Genomic DNA, 18,717 nt, shown 5'->3' with positions numbered 1-18,717 from the left:
AAAGAAGAATTTTACCAGGGTTTTTTTTTCACCACGTTTTACCTGGTGATTCAAAAACTGAAAAGGCTGCTGTGAAATAAGACAAACTCTGAGCTCATTTAGTCCCTGCACTTCTCAACACAAAAGAAATGAGAGAAGTCATTTTGCACTTGGATTATTTCTACTTTGCTCTGGGCCATAAATGCATGTTCTCTCGGTTTCTTTATTTTAAAGGAAAATAGGAATTCATTAGAGAGCCATTCCTTTCCACAGGGATGAAGATGATCAAAATAAGCATGGACTAGCAGGGAAAAAGCAATACTACAGAAGTCAGCCAAGCAGAGGGGGAAGTTAAATTTCAGGTGGTCTTAGGCAGAGAGCAGCTACAGGAGATTTATTTCTCTCACACTGACGTGTCCGTGCCAGTCTGAACTGACATTTTCTCCTCCTCCTCCTCACTCTGCTTTATTGTTTCATTAGAAGATCAGACAACTGGAAACTGGGAGCTTTCAGGCAGCAAAGCTCTTCCTGTTCAAACCTTTTATAACATTTTCCATAGGACCTCTTGATAACCATTTGCTTCAGCTGCTTATCCTGTCCACCCTCTGTTTGAATTAATAATGATCAGTGGATATGCTAAAATAAGTTAAGTGATGCTGCATCCACCTATTTAAAAAATGAATTGTGCTTTCTCCTGCATTTATCTTGTGTATCAAATGGGCATTTTTGAAGTGATGGTGTCCTCCACACATGGCTTTTGTCTGTTTCACCTTTTCTGCAACTGGACAGAATTTAAACCTGTAAATAAGAAATAATCCAAGAAGAATTTGAAACTGAATTAAGAGATAAACAGAAGTGTAGAGAAAGTTTCTTCTTGGGGGAAAAAAAAGGGAGGGGGGGAGTCGAAATATTTGTGGGTTTTGGAACCGTAGGAAAAAAAAACAAAAAAAAAACACAAACCCCCCCCCCCCCAAAAAAAACAAACAAAAAAACCCAAACCAAACCAAAACAAAACAAAAACAAAAACAAAAACAAAAACAAAAAAACCCACAAAACAAAACAAAACAAAAAAAAAAAAACCAAAAAAAAAACCAGAAAAAAATTTTATTTATTAATCCTTTAGAGGGGCTGTGGAGAATCTGCACCTGCTCCTCAGTCCTCTCCACTGAGGCTGCACTCTGCTTTTACAGCCTTGCACAGAAACTGGAAATCCAGCCCTCTCTCTGCCCATTTTCCCTTTCTAGCTGCACATCTTGATGGAGATCTTGATCCCTTCAGATCATAAGCAGGAGAAATCTCCTTTCTGTGCCTCAGCACCAGCACAAGATGAATTCCTGTGGGTTTCTCAGGAAGGCTGTTCCCACCTGGAGCTGCCAGCACAGGTGATCAGGACTCACTGAGGTCACATTTAGCAGTGCCTTGAAGCCTTCCCCTCTCAGCTGCTGCCTCTGAGCCTTTTCCTCTCAGCATCTGCAACTTGAGACCTCTTGACTTTGTTTTCTAAATGCCTTTAGCACCTCCAGATGGCCGTGAGTCAGTGAATTCCAGCGTGCTGCACAAATTATCACGTTCAATACAAGTTAAACACGTTTTGTCTCTTTTGCTAATTTTTCACTCAAGGCATTGGAGCAGACTACTAAAACTTGTCCTGTTCCTAATCATTCTCCTTAAATGAAATACTTCAGCCATAAAGCATGCACAAAAGGGCAGTAATCAAAAACCTTTCCATAGCTGAGTTGTACAGGGAGATATTTCTGAGATGTTCAGGTCTAAATTAATGATTCTGTCCTCTGGTCAGGCCAGATTTGTGATTTGCAGGATCTGAGCAAGGCAGAAGTGAAGGTGTTTGATGGCCCAGCTCCCCTGGAGTGGGAGGTGTAATAATTCTGTGATCGTGGTGCACTGAAAAGGGTTTCTGTGTTAAATTTATAAACATGGCAGGATCATTAGGAATAGCAATGACCTCTTGTTAGACCGTGTGACAGAACAAAAAAACCAGAAATCTTCGAGCCTTAAAGCCCTGTTTATAATGAAGGAAACTGAGTGAATGAGTCAGTGAATCAATTAGCTTGAAAAGCAGATATCATTGTGTGCCTGTCCCCTGAGCAGGGTTAGTGACCCCTGGATTTATTTCCTCCTGGCTGTGGATGGATGTGGAGCTGGGAGAAGGTTCAGTCCCTGCCTGCTCCAGACATCCCCAGCTTCCTCCTGTGAGCTGCTGAGGCTTGTTTGTACTACAGAGGAGACAAAGGGTACTCCAATTCTTTTTAATTAATAAGAGTTTAGTTCTCTGATAGCAACACCTGCTTGCTGAATGCATTCTGAGCAGTCCAGCTGCACCAGACTGTATCCCTTAGGAGACATGGATTTTCCAGTTTTATCCACAGCCCTGGGAGGGGAGGACAGCCTTGTGCAATCTGAGCCAGCTTTAGTCATGGAGCATGCCAGGGGTTCAGGTTTGCATCAGTGTGACAAGTCAAATCTGTCTCTAAATTAACAGCCTTGAAACGGAAAAAATATTATTTTGTTGGGAAGAACACAGGTGTGGAAAGAATGCTCAGCTTAATGAGCTTATCTAATCTCAGTCTCCTTCATAAGTACCAGCCTGGCTGTAAATACTCAAGTTCTTTTTAGAGATAATAGCCAAGAATGCTTCCTAACCACAGGAAGGTTTACCATTCCTAAACAGCTAAAAAAGCTGAAACTAATCAGAAATATGAAAACTCCATAAAACTGAACATTTTGCAACATTGATGTGTTGGGACTGGGAGCTCCCTCTGGGCTGGGCAGGGGCTGGAGCCAGTCCCTGGCAGGAACTTGTACAGGAACCTCAGGTGCCACAAATCCTCTGCACTTCTGCAAAATAACTTCATGATTATTATGATGATCCTTGAGGTTTTTCTAGTCTTTCTGCTCCCTGGGGACTGTGCCTGTGCACATCTGAGAGCAGGGGAAGGTTCCTGCCAGGGAGATGCCCCCAGCCTGCAGACCCCCCTCCCCATGTCCCAGGGGAGCTCCCAGGGTGTCAGCCTGGCTCCTCTCTGGAGACAGCTACTCTAAACACTGGGGATGCTGTTTATCCTCAGGGCCAGGCCTCCATCAATTTGTCCAGTTTATGTTGGGAAGAGGCAGTAAAACTGGTGCTTACAGGAATTCTGGCTGCATCCCCTCCAGACAAGGAGACCCTCGTGTCCCTAGCCCCGCACGAGGTGGGTGGTGGGGACCACCCCAGCAGGAGCTTTGGGGTTTGCTGGGGGCTGCTCTGGCTCTCAGTCCACAAGGCACTGAGCAGCTGGGATGGGGAGGACACGTCTGGACACTCCAGGGAGGTGGTGGTAGAGCAAAGTCCCCGTGGAGGGATTGGGAGAGGATATTTGGGCTCCACATTGCAGCTGATGGGATGAGCTCTCACCTCCTGCTGCTGCTCAAGAGGTGCTGGGAAGGAGCAAATGCTAAATCTGAGTGACACTGAGTGCTGGATGGCAAGTTCTGACATCCCAAATGATGGGGATTGGAACCACATGGATACACAGGATGGGGAAAAGGAACTGCTGACCCAGGGACTTCAGCAGAGGGTGGGATCCCTTTGCAAGCAGAGGCTGCAATGGCTGTTTAGAGACATTTCACCTCACACTGAGGGTTGGGATCACACTGCAGCACTTCTCCAGCCATCCTCTGCTGCCAGGACTCAAGCTGTTGACTTTTGTACCTTCTTGGGTAAAGAAAGGAGGCTGGTGGGAAAGCAGTGCCCTGGTGTGCCATGGAAAGGTGCTTGGGCAGGAGCACTTAGCAGGAAGAAAGGATCCTGACAGCATTGCTGTCATCCTCTTCCCAGCACAGGGCCTCCAAAATCCTGCAGAAAACTTAAGGGGACAGAGGAAATGTGTGGCTGCCTCCACTCACAGAAACCTGGGAGATGCCCAGTGGGAAGTGACTCACCTGGTGTAAAGCAGCAGCTGCTTTATTGAGGGGCTGTTTAATTGTTTTGCTGAAGCAGCTGCCTCTGCAATATTAATTTAGAAGAAATCACTGACTGAAAAAGGTAATTCTAGCTCCTCCTTTACCTTGATTCTTTTTCTTTTGGGGCAACGAGAGATTATCTCATAACACTTCTCTACTTAAAACCACAGGATCTCTTGGAGATCTGCCTCATGCCTTGTCCCCTTGTTAAAAAGAAAGATTTAAAATCACCTAAAGCCCACCAGGAGCTTCATTTTCTCCACAGCCCAGACTCAGGATGGGTGAGCTTTGTTAATTCAGAGCACTTTGATAAAATATTCAGTTGAGGACCCAGTGGGGTACGAAAGAACGACACTCACCCGTTACGTTGAGAAGTAAGGAGAGGAAAAAAAGGAATTTTATTATGATTTGGGGTTTAAATAGGATTTGGAATTTGACTGGGGGATGAGAAGAACACCTTTCTGACCCCAGTGGTCAAACCAGTAGTCCATCACAGAGAAGAATGCAAAACCAATCTACTTTTGTTTATGTTAAAGGCATGAAAAACTCCAGTAGAATTATGTAGACAAGACCAGAAGGCTGAAAATCAGGGTGATGTAGTACTGCAGGAGTTCTCATTCAGGTCATTTGTCCTGCCTGTATGAGAGTTACAACTCTGGACCGGTTTGGATTCCATTTCATTTCATTCACCAGTTTTGTAACCACGGGTAACAGCAGGACTGACGTGGCTCTGCACTGCTGCAAGGTGGTTGTCAAGGTTGTCAGGTTTTAAAATCAACCTGTTTTGATGACTCTTCTGTTCTGCAGATTTACCTTATGGAGTTTGCACTGAAAAAAAAAACTGTTTAAAAATTACTTTCCTTTTTTATTTGCAACATTTGAACTGAAAGCCAAATTAGAAGTTGAAGGATGCCTTTGCAAAAGGCTGGTGTGTTGCCAGAGATACAAGATCTGGGTTGTTCTAATGCCTCCTCCCTTGCAGAAAAAATAAATTTACTTTGTTCTGAAGTGTGTTGGGAAGGATGAGCTTCAGAACAGACTCTTCCTTCCTTCCTACAGGATCAGAGGAGCCGGGACCTCTTGGAGGCTTTGAGCATTTGTCACTTTGGGAGTGAAAAGGAGATAAATCTGCCCGTGGTCCGTCAGGGTTTCAGGGCTTTGCTTTTTCTTTTCTCTCCTTTATGAACATCTGCCACTGACTTCCATCCTGGGAGGAAAGTCTCCTTTTCATCAGGATGTGCCAGCTGACGGCCACATCCCATGGGCAGCAGTAGTTGCACCCCACTGACTGTGCAGGAAGAATATAATGCATTAAAACAATCTAGAACAAACTATAAAAACTCTTCAACAACAAGCCCAAAGCAAAAGTATTCTTTTAAATCTACCAACTCATTTTTAAAAATGAAGTTGTACTCATTGTGAGTGAAATGTTGCTTTCCATTTAAGTCCATCCTTCAAAAGTCCTCAAACACAAATTTTTTGGTTCCAAGCCTGTCTGAATTCACACACAGACACTTGACATTCTTTGGGAAACAGTGAGGACATGAGAGTAAACTGGAAACACCTTTTTGTCTCAAGCACTGCCTCGAAGACTCCCCATAGCTTCTGCAAGTCAGTCCAGGCTCCAGAAAGCATTCCCTGGATGCTAAACCTGCTTTCTAAACCTTAAATTACCCAAAACCCCTCAAAGAGAAGAAACACATGCCCAACAAACACGTTGGACCAGCAGCAACTCAAAAAACACCAAGGGTTCAACAGATTTTCTGCTGCTCACCCTGCCTGGGCTCTGTGAAGCACTCAGGCTTTGCTGTAATGCCTGTTTTTAACACTGGATGAGAGTTTGGTCTCAAAAGTACCTCAGCAGGTACAGGTGAGCTGTTTTTAATTAATAACATATTGCTGGAGACTGATGGCAGCTGCAGAGAGATCTTAATTCAAGTGGAGCCAGATGTGGAGAGGATCTGAGCTGGGAAAAAAACAAGGACCAAAGCCATGGCAAAGGTTTCCAAATCTGGGGAAGGTGAGCACTCTTTTGGAAGGCTAAATTTAGCAGTGATTAAATGAACTCTTAATTAAACAAATATTCCTCCTGACTGCCTTTCCAAATTATTCAATAACTGAACCATTATAACAAGCTCAGCAAGTAATTACTCTCCATTCCTCACCAACTGCAGCCTTGGAACCCACCAGCTGTTAATGTGGAAATGAAGCCCATCAAGTGTGAGCCAAATAATGGAAAAGTGAACAGGAAAAAACTCAAGGCATTAGTGCAGAGCCCAGGTTTGCTGGTGAGCACAGCAGGCAGGGCAGGAAGGGAGGAGGGAGATGCAGGAGATGTGGCTGGGACTTGGCTGCCCCTGGAAGGGACACATGGCTGTCAGGGCAAGGGCAGGGTCTGCACAGAGGTGCTGGCAGCAGGGGACATGTCCCCAAACTGGGGCACTGCCACAGTTCCCTGGCATGTCCATCCCCTCCCCTGCACTCCTCTCACCAGGGGAAAAGCCTCATTTCCAGAGGCAGCCTGGAGGTGATGCAGCATTGCCTTCCCCAGGCTCCTCTCAGCCTGAAACCTGATTTCTCTGTGCTCTCATTAATGAGTAATTTAGGGTGACACATGGAGGATTTCACCTCTGTGTTTTGCAGGGAGTGTGGCTGTCAAAGCCCTTCTCCCCACACCTGAGGTCCCTCTCATGCTGCTTCTGGGACTGTGAACACAACAACTGGAATTGGGGGATACAAAACACCTTCTCCATATCATGAAGTTATAGATTAAAAGATTTTTCCTGTCTTTTATTGGACTAAACCCAGAACTTGTTCATTGTTTCTTTTTTCTGAATAACAGAGATAGACACCAAATACCCCAGAGCACACAGTGCTCAGGAAAGAAAATATTCTCTTCTATGGGTGGAGGTAAAAGCCTAAGTGATGCTCCAGCCCTGTCCCCATCCCTCCACTGTGGTCCCTCCCCACTTAAATGAGATCTGCAAGGAGCTTTAACACTGGGCACCAGAGGATGTGGGGCTTCACTTTCTCATCTGGCCTAAAAGAAGCTGCTACAAGGATTGAAGCAATGCTTTGAAGTTTGAGGGACATTTTCCATAATAAACTCGCCTTTGTATTTAAAAAGCCCCAACATATGAAAGCAGCCAAGCAAAGTTGGTCGGTTATTTCCTGTGCTTCTGTTGCTGGGAATTAATTGTGCTGTGCCTCAGGCAGGCAGAGGTTCCTCGACAGATTTAATCATTCTAAAAGGATGCCAACAGCAAAATGACAGGGAGGTTGTGTTGTGTTTAGCAGTCAGTGATGAGTGTTGGGATAATTCTGCCTGTCCAGCCTCCTCTGAATGGGCAATGTGCTCTTGGAGCTGAGGCACAGGCTCTGCCCTCACCTCCCCTGATCCCAGTGCTCCCAGCCCATGATGTGGGCATGATGCTGTTTTACACCACAATGACACAGACTCCAACTTCAGAAGGCTGAAAATTACTCCTTTATTCTCAGGAAGTATCTCCCCTTTTATACTATTCTACACACACCAATTTGAAGACAAACTTCTTCAATCACATTGGTCAGACCAGAGGGAGACATCAAGAAGAAAATCCCTCCTAAGGAAAAAATGTAAATAAATCTGCCGTTACCAAAACGTGTCTCTTGTTTACAGAAAATTCCCTGGGAAAGGAATTTCAGAAACCAAAACATGTCAGGCACCAACCAGGGCTACATGGGCACGAGGCTCCCAGGAGGTAAAGAAGAGATTTTCTTTCCCTACCCATCTCCTCCCATTGTTTCTCACCGAGGAAGGGCTTTAAGAGGGTTCTGCTGCCCTGAAATGATGGTGTTTCCATCAGAGGCTCCTTTCAGTTGTGATCCCCGCTGGGCTTAGCTGCCAAGGCTGAAGGAGCATCTGCACTACCCAGCTGTCATAAATCAAAATCAGAGAGGTTGTGGTCCACACACATTTCCTCTGTCTGGCCATGAACAGCCACCTGAACCCTGAGTTACCCCTACAAGGAGACTCTTCCCCTTCATACACAGCACCTCTCCTCCAGCAACTTCCAAATCTGTCACACACAGCAGTGACTCCTTAAAACACCTGCCCAGACACTGGGAATAGCATTGCTATTTTCCAAGCAATGAACAGCAGCACCAGACCAAGTGACCCAATTAGAGGTAATTTCCTAGGAGGGTCCAGGACCTGTGAGCTGCCCTGGTTCAGTGAACCCCTGTGCTCAGCTCCAGCTCTGTGCAGTGCTGCCTCCATGGGCAGCTCCAACATCAAACCCTGCTAAATCTCTCCTGGCTTTCATTCAGTGTCGTGTTCTAAGCCTGCCTGAGCTACCAACACCACAAATGCTTTTGGGGCAGAAGGCTTTGAGTCCCCAGCAGCAGGTGAGGTGAAGGAAGGTAAATAAATGCACTTGGCTGCAGAGCACAGGGCAGGCAGGGGCTGCAGACTCCTCGAGGATTCCTGCTACCAACCCTTAACCTGGACACTGCCCAGGGGCAGGAAGCTGCTTACAAAACCTGGGGCTCCAGCTGATTTTACAGTAATGCCATTTCTGTGAAATACTGCCTTCTACAGTGTTAAATGAAAGGAAAAAAAAAAAAAACAACCAAACCACACCCAAAAAAAACCCACAAAAAAACCACCCAACCAACAAACCTATCTGTTTCAAAGAAAAAGGAGAAATTCGATTGAAACCTGTGGGGTGACTGGGATTTTTAGTGCCATGCTGGGGGCTCCCTGCCAGCCCGTGGCCCCAAAGGGAGGAGGCTGTGGGAGCCTGGCACAGGAGCTGCTGCTGCCTCCTGCCATGCCCAGCCTGTCTGCTGGGACCTGCATCTCCCAGGGGTTTAAGTGTCCTCTCTGCTCATGTCAGGGCTGCTGCTGTCTCTCCTCTTTTGGCATTGCTACACTAGAGTTCATTTACCTGCTCCACTCTTGAGGATTTTGGAAAGATAGGCTCAATATACCCAAGAATAAGTGCTCTGTAGCGCCTTTCCCTGAGAGGCTCCTTGCAAGAGGCAGCCTTGTGCTCCTCAAATGTCAAGCTGATATTTAAAAGAATAGCAGAGGTAGAAGGCTGTGAGCTTGATGGACGTCCCTGGTTTGCAGGAGCACACAGAGGAACTGTCTCTAACAGGCTGTGCTTATGGACACACCACATTTAGCTCCAGGAATCTCCCTTGCTTTGTTTGGATGGAATCATGTTTGGTTCTAGTTAAGAATTCAGGAGCTGAATTTGAGATCCTCACAGGAATGCACAAGGAAAGACTAACAGCATCTCAGGGAGAGATTGGCCAAAACAAGCTGGAACAAACTTGGCAGACTTTACTTCTCCAGCATCACCATGGCTTTGGTTTGAGAACTGTTCCCTCTGCCAAGCACGGCTGAGGCTGCTGGTGGTTTGATGGTGCACAAACTTATTTACTACTTTCCTTCCAGATATCTCCATGGAGGGGTCTGGGTGGGGTATTCTGTAGTATTGAAGCTCAGCCTTTTTTAATAAATGCTTTAATGAATGCTCTTTAACTCTTCACTCCATCTTTCACTGTAGAAGCATTTCTAGTGCACACCAAAATGTTCCATTTAAATTAAAATTTGTATTATAAATGGGGAGAACCAGAAAAGCAGAGACCAAATGCTGGAAGACTTTTACAGGATTCATTTCTCCCTTTCCTCTTTTAATTCTCCCCTTCTTGGGTGGGCATCCAAAGTAAAATGATGCAGCAGTTTTGCTTTGGTAAATTCCATTGGGAGAATTTTCTTTGAGGACAAAGATGGCTCCAGTTGTGACCACGGATCACAAAGCTCAGTTTTGAGCATTCACATTTGTTGAACTGAAATTAGTCTCCCCCAAAGGTGATATATGCCCCACCAGAAACTCAGTGTGGGCAAAAAGCTGCATTCCTGAGCAGAAACATTGATGATTAAAAACCCTCATTTTCATACATGTCCCATTTAAGATTTTGATATACCTATATTTAGCATAATATTAATTGCTTAATGTTAATTAATTGCTTAATATAAATTGCTTAATATTTCTCATTATTAATTAAAGACATTATTTTTCATTATTCATTAAAGGCATTAATTTTATATTAATATTTTTATTAAATAATTTTTTTTTGCTGAAAAAAAATTTGGTATCTGAGAGAAGCTTGTTGCATCCCAGAGGTTTGGCTGGGAGGAGTTCCTCCATCTGCCTTCACAAAGCTCAGCCTGAGCCATCCAACCCCTCCCAACACTCTGCCACCAAGTGAAGCATCCTTCCTCCCTGCTGTGCTTCAGACACATTCCCAAAGAAGGGCAAAAAACTTGTATAATGGCAATAACAATAACTTTACAAGGTACTCACACCCTACGAAGCTGTGGCTACTGTTTTGAAGACAAAGCAATTTATTTCTCCCCAACTACAGTAATTAACTCAGCCTCTCTCTATTCCCCCCTCCAAAAAAAAAAAAAAAAACTCTAGAAACTAACAGCAAACCCCAATATTATCAGGCAGAAAAAAATCCCAGTTGGGCTAAACTGGAGTTAGTCACCGGCTCTGGGTGTTTCTGTGGATTCTGTGCAAAATGACAGGAATGAACTTAGTCTGGGTTTGGCACAGGAAGAAACACGGGAGGGGAAAGTGAACTCTTGGAAGTAGGTTTTTCTCTTTTCTTCCCCTCCAGATGCCAAAGTAATGCTCTACTTTAAAGGGATAAAATGCTCTTATGTAGTTACACTGTGCTGTGATTTGGGGCAGCCTCTCTGTTTTAAAGCCTAGAAATAAAACAGCAGATTTTCTCCCTGAGACTTCGGGATGGGAACTTGCTGCTGCCACCAGAGGGACTCCGAAATGTGACAAAAAAGCCAAGTGTCTCCAAACCAGACAAACTTATGGCAAAGCTTCCTGGGGCTGCTCTGAGGATTTCTCTACATTTTCTGTGGCCACAGCTTGAAGGCTGGGCTGTGAAATGAGCTTTATGTGCTTTCTTCTTTCATCATCCTGGTGATTATGAATAGATTATTAATAGATTATGAATAGATTCTAAGAGATTTTAATAGATAATAATAGACTGTAATAGATTATGAATAGATTCAAATAGATTCTAATAGATTATGAACTCTGTCATCCCTCCTATTCCCCACAGTTAATCCCTCTGTGCATCTTGCAGCTCAAGTTGCAAAATGCTGATAAAGTCCCCTCTCTTTTGGTGGCTTCCCTGCTGTTCAGTCCCACATCAAGCACCAAACCTGACTGCTGAAATAGGGGTTAAAATGTTTATGATTTGCTGCATTCATGAGGGAATCGTAATGAGGGGGCTTTTGAGCTTTTACTGCAAATTTGTTTTTTGAAAGTGGAGAGAAAGATGATTAAAAAAATAAGTGACTGAAGGTAAAGGCTGCAAAAAATCCATAAGGTTCAGATGGATTCTCCTGTGTCTGATGAAAACAACCATAAAGGAATGGTCTTTGTCTTATCAGGTAAAAGTGGGAAAATTGCCATTGCTGCAGCAATTTTCCCATCTGAGAAGGAGGTTCTCCATAAAGGAAGGAGAGAGCACTCAGGATGAAACTGCTTTTCTTTCCTTGTCTGGGTTGGGGTTTTTTTGTTATAAACCCCTAAAAACTAAAGGGAATTGGAATAAAAATCTCTAGTGATTATTTTCTTTCTTGTAAAGCATGCATAGAGTTTTGCAGTGACAGCCTCTGGCCCAACAAGAAAAAGGCTGCTGCCTGTCCTAAAATTCCCTAAAAATGAAGAAGCAACTGTGTCACTAAACCTGCAGCAACGTTTCTTTATAATAAAAAACACCCAAAGCACTAAGAACCACAGGATTGCAATGATTTAGGTATGACAAGTGACCCCAGAGTACACAGAATTTCCTGAAATGCAAAATAGCCAAAATAAAATAGTTTTCAAGGAACTCTCCACATGTTGTTTTTTAGTTACAGCCCCACTGACTTCCCTGTTGTTACTCAGCCCTGGCCTGAGATGCTTCAGATTTACCTGAAGTGACACCAAGCACAGAATTGGCAAGGTCTCATCATCCAAATTCTGATTATCTCAATTTTCACACACTTCTGTAACCTCTGTGGCTGGGGACATAAGATGTTTTTAATCTCATGGCTGTGAGGACCCCAGCTCTTCCTTTTCAGTGCTGAGGACAGGTAATAACTCTCCCTCATGCAGGAAACAGCCTGAGCTGCTGTGCACAGCCTGCACACAGGGAGATGTGCTCAGGAATGCTGAGATCCCAACCCCAAAACTCCCCAAAATCCTCTGAGTGAGCAGCAGGTAAAGCCACCCCTCACAGGTGACCTAAAGGTAGTGTCAGCCCCAGGCAGGGCCAGCAGCAATCCCCTTCCCAGGTGAGCTACCAGATTAATTTGGTTTTGTTCTTAAAGGAAAACCCCCAAGGACAGTGCCCTCATTCCCAAACCACGAGCACCCCAAGAGGAGTCAAGGCTCGCCCAGTTACAGACAATGGGAACTCAGCTAAAACATCTGCTCCAGCAGGATATTGATGAAGTGGATCAAACCTTTTGTCAGTTTAACTGGTCTCATGGGACAGCAGGAGGGATGATGTTTATGAAATGCAGCTTTTGAATGGAGCTCTGAGCTCAGGGAGTGGTGTCTGTGCAGGTCTGCACCAGGGAAGAGCTGTCACTGAGCACACACAGCAGAGCTTGTGACTGCTGGGCCCTTCTGGGTGTGAAACAGCCTCTCCTTGGGGCCAGGGACCTGCTCTGTGGGTGCTGATGCCTTAAGTTTTATCTTCCATGTATTTCAGGTTCTGTTCTGCCCAGGGGTGCAGTTCTGGGCTCACAGTCAGTGTCACTCAGCTCTGCACACAGCAGAGACACAAAACAAATCCTTTTTCTGCTGCACACCAAGGACAACTTTCAGGCCCAAAAGCACAAACAAGGGTGGCTGAAGGGAGGAACAAGAAGGATGAGACCTCACAACCTGCAGCTGGAATTGCACAATTAAACCCCAAACTGCAAATGGACCAAAACTTATAAAAATGTGAGACCTGGTGACTGACCATTTTGGGTCCACCTTGGACTAAGGCTCTTGTCCTGCCCACGGTGTACCTTAAAGGTCTTTTTAACAAATATCTGCTTTATTCTCTTTTAGCTCTGTTCAGTCTCTGTTCCAGGTCAGCCTTCCAAGGCATCATGGGCACCATCCAACCCACAGGATCTCTGCTTGGAGTAACACTTGGATGGGATGGTCAGAGCCTGGGGGAGAGAGGAGCAGCACTGGGATGGGGCTGGGATGAAAATCCTGAGCAGTGACAAATGTCACAGAGTCACAGAGTGGTTTGGGTTGAGGGGGCCTTAAAGATCAGCCAGTTCCACCCCTGCCATGGGCAGGGACACCTTCCACTGTCCCAGGCTGCTCCAAGCCCCATCCAGCCTGGCCTGGAACAGTTCCAGCGATCCAGGGGCAGCCACAGCTTCTCTGGATACCCTGTGCCAGGGCCTCACTGCTCTCACAGGGAAGAATTTAATCCCAATATCCCATCTAACCCTGTCCTCTGGCAGTGGGAAGTCATTTCCCTTTGTCTTGTCACTGCAGGCCCTTGTCCCCAGTCCCTCTCCAGCTCTCCTGGAGCCCCTTTAGGCCTTGGAAGGGGCTCTGAGCTCTCCCTGGAGCCTTCTCCTCTCCAGGTGAACACCCCCAGCTCTCCCAGGCTGGCCAGAGCAGAGGAGCTCCAGCCCTTGGAGCATCTCCATGGCCTCCTCTGGACTGTCTCCAGCATCTCCAGGTCACTCTGATGTTGGAGACCCCACATTTGGAAGCAGCACTGCAGGCTGGGCTCACCAGAGTGGAGTAGAGGAGGAGAATCCCCTTCCTGGGCACATTGGTTTTGAAATACCCAGTCTTCTGCCTTTCATTTGGATGCCCCTCCATCAACCCTTTGGTGTTTAATGCTCCCACCATGTGGCACAGAAAGCACAGCCACTACACACTGCTGGTGCCTCTGAGCAGAGGAACAGAATCTCTTCAGGGGGCTGAGAGGTGTCTTGGGAAGTGTATCCCAAATGAGCCCCCTCTGCTCATCCCCACATTAGCTCACAACTGAAGAGCCCAGCTGCTCTGCATTTTCACCCTTTTTTTTTTTTTTTTATTCTATGCAGAACTCCTTTTCAGCTTCCCCCTCTTATTAATAACTGTGGGGATAGGCTGTTTAGCTTTTTATTTTTATTTTTTAAAGTACAAAGTCCCTAAAACTCTTTTTTAAACCCTGTCTAGATCATGGGATGCAACCATGCCTGGCTCTGCTAGGACTTCTGTCCAGACACACTTTGCACATGAAATTCATACCCCAGCCTACCTAAAACACCTTCTGAGTTCAGTCTTATCTTTTTAAATCTTGTATGAGAGTGACTCCCAGCCTTGGAAATGGGAACTAAAGGAAAAGCAACAATGAGTTTAGAACTAATAATTAAAAAATCAATTAATTTCTGAAAAGTTGTTCTGCAAATCTGCTGAATCCTGCTCTCCCTTCCAGTTCCCAACATGAATTGTGTGTTAGTCCCCCTTATTTCAGAAGGAATGGACAACATCAGGACTATTTATGATGCCCAGCTTGGAGTCTGTGCAATGCTGGGATATAACAAAGTGATCACTGGTGTTTCAAAGACAGTCCTGTGGTTAAAAGCAATATGGGCAAGGTGAGTTACTCAATTCCCCTGCTCCCTAGAAAACATCCCAAGAGAATGCTGACTCCAGCACACAAACACCTTCATCCAGCAGGTGAATTTCTGTGTTAGCTGAGTGCACAACCCCCAGCATGTCCCTGTTCTCTGCTCTCAGCCCTGTCTGTGGGATTGGCACTGGGTGTCTCTGCTGCAGCACAGGCACACCCCAAAGTTTGCTGTGGGACACGAGAGGATCACACAAGGACACGGGAATGCAGCCCTGCAGGGCTGGAGGGGGACTCTGCTCAGGCAGCTGGGGCTGGAGTAAGTAATAAAAAAATGGGAATGACAGTTCCTTCCACTGCTGCTGCTGCTGCTGAGCTCCCTGGGCATCACCAGCTGCTGACAAGAGTTTGTGCAGCTCCTACTGTGCTTTTCTTAACCCCAGAGTCTGTCCCAGGACAAGAAAGAAGAACATTGAACCCAATTTCATCCCCACAGCTGGAAACTGTAGCATGTGCCCTGATAAATACATCCCCCTGAGCTGGGTGAAGAGAGCAGGAGAGGGGAAACCTGAGCAGGGTCCATTTTCAATAAGCTTTTATTTATAAACTGACACTTTACAACTGTTTAAGTGCTTACAGGCATCCCCAGGAGCTGTGGTGAAGGTTTTACTGTGAGATGCCAAGCGGGGAGAAAATGAGCAGAATACATTGAGGCAAAATGGGTTTGATCAAATGTCACAAGAAAATTTGTCTCTTTTATAATGAGTTTCATGATATACGATTCAGTCATTTTTCTTAGAGCCTCAGGTCTTTGAATGATAGGATTATAAATAATTTTTTATTTCTTCCAAGGCAAATTTTCAGGTCTGTCAAGCTCTGCTGACTTTTAAGAAAAGGAACAACTTTTTCAAGAAAAAAAAAAAAGTGGCAAATTCAAACCACCTTAGGTAGAAACCTTAAAAAATTACAAGAGTGTTGTTTTTTTTTTTTTTTTTTTTTTTTTTTTTTTTTTTAAGGTAATCCTGTGGTTTCTGACCGCTTACCTGGTGGTTTTTGAATGCTTGGAGTTCAAAGTGCTGCTGCAATGAATTTTAAAATAGAGACTTTAAGCTTGACAGAACAGTAGTGCATCATAATGTAACAGGAAATAGGAAAAGGGGCTCAAAAGTCTCTTTACACACTCCAGAAACAGCCAATGGCAACATACGGGGCAAACCCCAGGCTGGCAGCTCAGTTAAGTGATACAGAACCAATTTCAGATTTCTGCAGCTCTGCCCCTGCTGTAGCCCCAGCACAGCACAGAGAAACCACACGGGACAAACGTGGGGAGCCGGAGCCGAAACTCGGCCAAGCATGGGAACAGTTTGTGGCAGAACTGAGCAGAGCATCCACCTCACCTTGTGCACCCCAAACCCCGCAGGATCAGTCCCAAACTGCTGCTGGCTCCTGGCAGGACCCCCCAAACAGCTCCCAGCAGGGTGGAAATCCAGATTCATCTCGCAGCATTGGGATTCACACAACTTCTTGCCCCTCGCTGGAGAGAGACACGAGTTTTCACACCCCTGCAGGGCTCGGGGGTCCCAAAGCCCTACCTTGGCTGGACAACCATGTGTGTTGGCAGCATCTCCTCCTCCTCACTTGTCCTTGAGCGTGGCCATGCCCAGGGCCTCGGAGCTGTAGTCGTACTGGTTGCTGGAGGACATGGAGCGGCCCCAGGAGCACTGCAGGTTGGAGCCCCTCTTGCGGAAGGACGACGTGAACCTGTAGAAGTTGCGGTGCCGGTTGCGCAGGTACTCCCGGTAGTTCTTGGTCAGCAGGGTGTACAGGAAGGGGTTGATGCAGCTGTTGCTGTAGGTCAGGCAGGTCACCAGGTAGTTAATGCACTTCTGGGTTTGGGTGGTGAGCTGCAGGGAGCTGCTGTAGAGGCGCACCAGCTGCCAGATCCAAAAGGGCAGGAAGCAGGCCCAGAAGACCAGCACGATGCTGAAAATCATGATGAGCACCTTCTGCCGGGGGGATCTCTTGCTCTTCTCCTTGTGGGGGGGGTTCCTCTGGGACTCCAGGTAGGTCCTGGCCAGGCGCGTGTAGAGGAAGCCGATGATGATGCCCGGGGCCATGATGCTGGTGCTGAAGAGCACGGTCAGGTAGGTCCTGTAGGCATCCACGCTCCAGGTGGGCGCGCACATCCTCTTCACCTTGCCCTCCGCCTTGCCCCCCTCGGTCAGCGTCACCATCAGCATCATGGGCAGGGTGAGCAGCAGCGACACGGACCAGACGGCGCCCGCCGTGACCTTGCGGTAGCCCCGAGAACGCTTGAGGGTGTCCAGGGGCCGGGTGACGGCCAGGTAGCGCTCGGTGCACATCAGGGTCAGGGTGAAGATGCTGGCGTGCATGGTGAGCAGGTCCAGGCTGAGCAGGATGCGGCAGCCCAGGTCCCCGAAGTACCAGTCCTGAGCCAGGTAGGTGCAGACGATGAAGGGGATGGTGGAGAGGTAGAGCAGGTCGGCCAGGGCCAGGCTGACGATGGAGCTGTACATGGGGGCGGCGCAGCGCGCGGAGTGGCACATCACCACCAGCGTGTAGACATTGCCGGCCACCCCGGCCACGTACATCACCGACAGCACCGTCCCGAAGGCCGAGGGGATGAGCAGGGGGCCGCCCCCGGGGCCGGCCCCGCCGCCCGCCGCCGCCGTCCCGTTGTCCCCCGCCGCCGCCGTCCCGTTGGGCTCCATGGGCGGCGGCGGCGGCCCCGGCACCGCGGCACCGGCCCCGGAGATCCCGGCCCCGGCGGCGGCCGCTCCGCCCCCCGCGGGAGGCAGGGCGGTACCGGGCTGCCCTCGGGGGAAGGGCCGCCCCCGCCCCGCCGGGGCTGCCCCGCTCCGCTCCGCCACACCGCGGGGACACCCCGACCCCGCCCGGGCAGCGCTCCGGGGAGAGAGAGCCGGGCGGGGACCCCGCGGAGAGCGGCTCCCACAGCCGGGAACGGGGCTGTGCTCTCCGGGGACAGGGCTGTGCTCTCCGGGGACGGGGCTGTGCTCTCCGGGGACGGGGCTGTGCTCTCCGGGGACGGGGCTGTGCCCTCAGGGAACGGGGCTGTGCCCTCAGGGGACGGGGCTGTGCTCTCCGGGGACGGGGCTGTGCCCTCAGGGAACGGGGCTCAAAGAGCCGGGAACGGGGCTCCTCCAGCCGAGAATGGAACTCCTCGGGCTGGGAACGGGGCTCAAAGAGCCGGGGACGGGGCTGTGCTCTGGGGCTCTAAGAGCCGGGAATGGAGCTCCTCCAGCCGGGAACGGCGCTCCCCGAGCCGAGTTTGGGGCTCCTTCATCCGGGAACAGGGCTCTCCCCTCCGGGAACCGGGCTCCCCTTCCGAGGATGGGGCTCTCCCCGCCGGGACTGGGGCTCCAAGAGCCGGGAACGGGGCTCTCCTTTCCGGGAATGAGTCTCCTGTCCGCGATCGGGGCTCCCCGGCCCGGGATCGGGGCTCTCCTGTCCGGGATCGGGGCTCTCCTGTCCGGGATCGGGGCTCTCCTGTCCGGGGTCGGGGCTCTCCTGTCCGGGATCGGGGCTCCCCGGCCCGGGATTGTGTCCGGATCGCCCCGCGCCCCCCGCGGAACGGGCCCCGCCGGGCGGCCTCAGCCTGCGGGAGGTGCCTGGAAAGTTTTCCTGCCGCTCCGCTGGAATCTGGCGATTCCCTCCCGCGGCGGCATCGCTGGGGATGCGGCTCGGGGCTGTGGCAGCTCCTCGGGCAGAGAGAGGGGACAGCGGCCGGCAGGGAGAGCCCGAGGCGGCCGCGCTCCGGCAAAGCGCTCCAGGTGCGCTCGGAGAGAGCCCCAGGGGGAGGTGGGCACCGATCCCGGGCTGAAACAGCCTCCTTTCTCCCCGGAAATAACTTGTATTCTGAATTTTACCCTGAAAAGCACGACAATGTTGTCATAAGATTTAAAACTCGAGCTTTAGTGGCGGCTGGTTCTTCTGCAGAGGGGGAGGCACAGGGTGGGATGAACACGAGGTTCACAGAGACAACTTTTCCCCTCAGGCAAGAAGCCTGGGGACAGCTGGAAAATCAATAACCACCCTGCATTTCCATTTTATTTTAAAGAAAGCAGAGACAAGGCAGTCCACAGCCAAATGACA

General features: G+C 48.5%; 1 protein-coding gene across 3 annotated transcripts in view; it reads right to left on the bottom strand.

Annotated features, from left to right (window-relative positions):
- LOC310916932 (urotensin-2 receptor-like) overlaps nt 1–17,315 on the bottom strand; it is a gene marked incomplete at its 5' end in the record, with an annotated part of 46,044 nt that extends 28,729 nt beyond the window's left edge. Inside the window, 2 exons of one of the 3 annotated variants that reach the window (XM_083874830.1) lie at nt 7,417–7,541; nt 16,176–17,315. In XM_083874830.1, the coding sequence (XP_083730956.1) occupies nt 16,218–17,315 (1,098 nt within the window). In that variant the 3' untranslated portion in view covers nt 7,417–7,541; nt 16,176–16,217. Of the gene's footprint in view, nt 1–7,416; nt 7,542–13,058; nt 13,172–16,175 lie in introns of those variants that run through there. The other 2 variants (XM_083874832.1, XM_083874831.1) reach the window with 2 other exon arrangements.
- Nucleotides 17,316–18,717: the final 1,402 nt, after the last annotated feature.

The sequence above is a fragment of the Zosterops lateralis genome, assembly GCF_965231275.1.
Source record: "Zosterops lateralis genome assembly, chromosome: 18".
Classification (NCBI taxonomy): domain Eukaryota; kingdom Metazoa; phylum Chordata; class Aves; order Passeriformes; family Zosteropidae; genus Zosterops; species Zosterops lateralis.
Note: the sequence above shows the minus strand (reverse complement) of the source record. Positions and strands in the feature narration are given on the sequence as shown.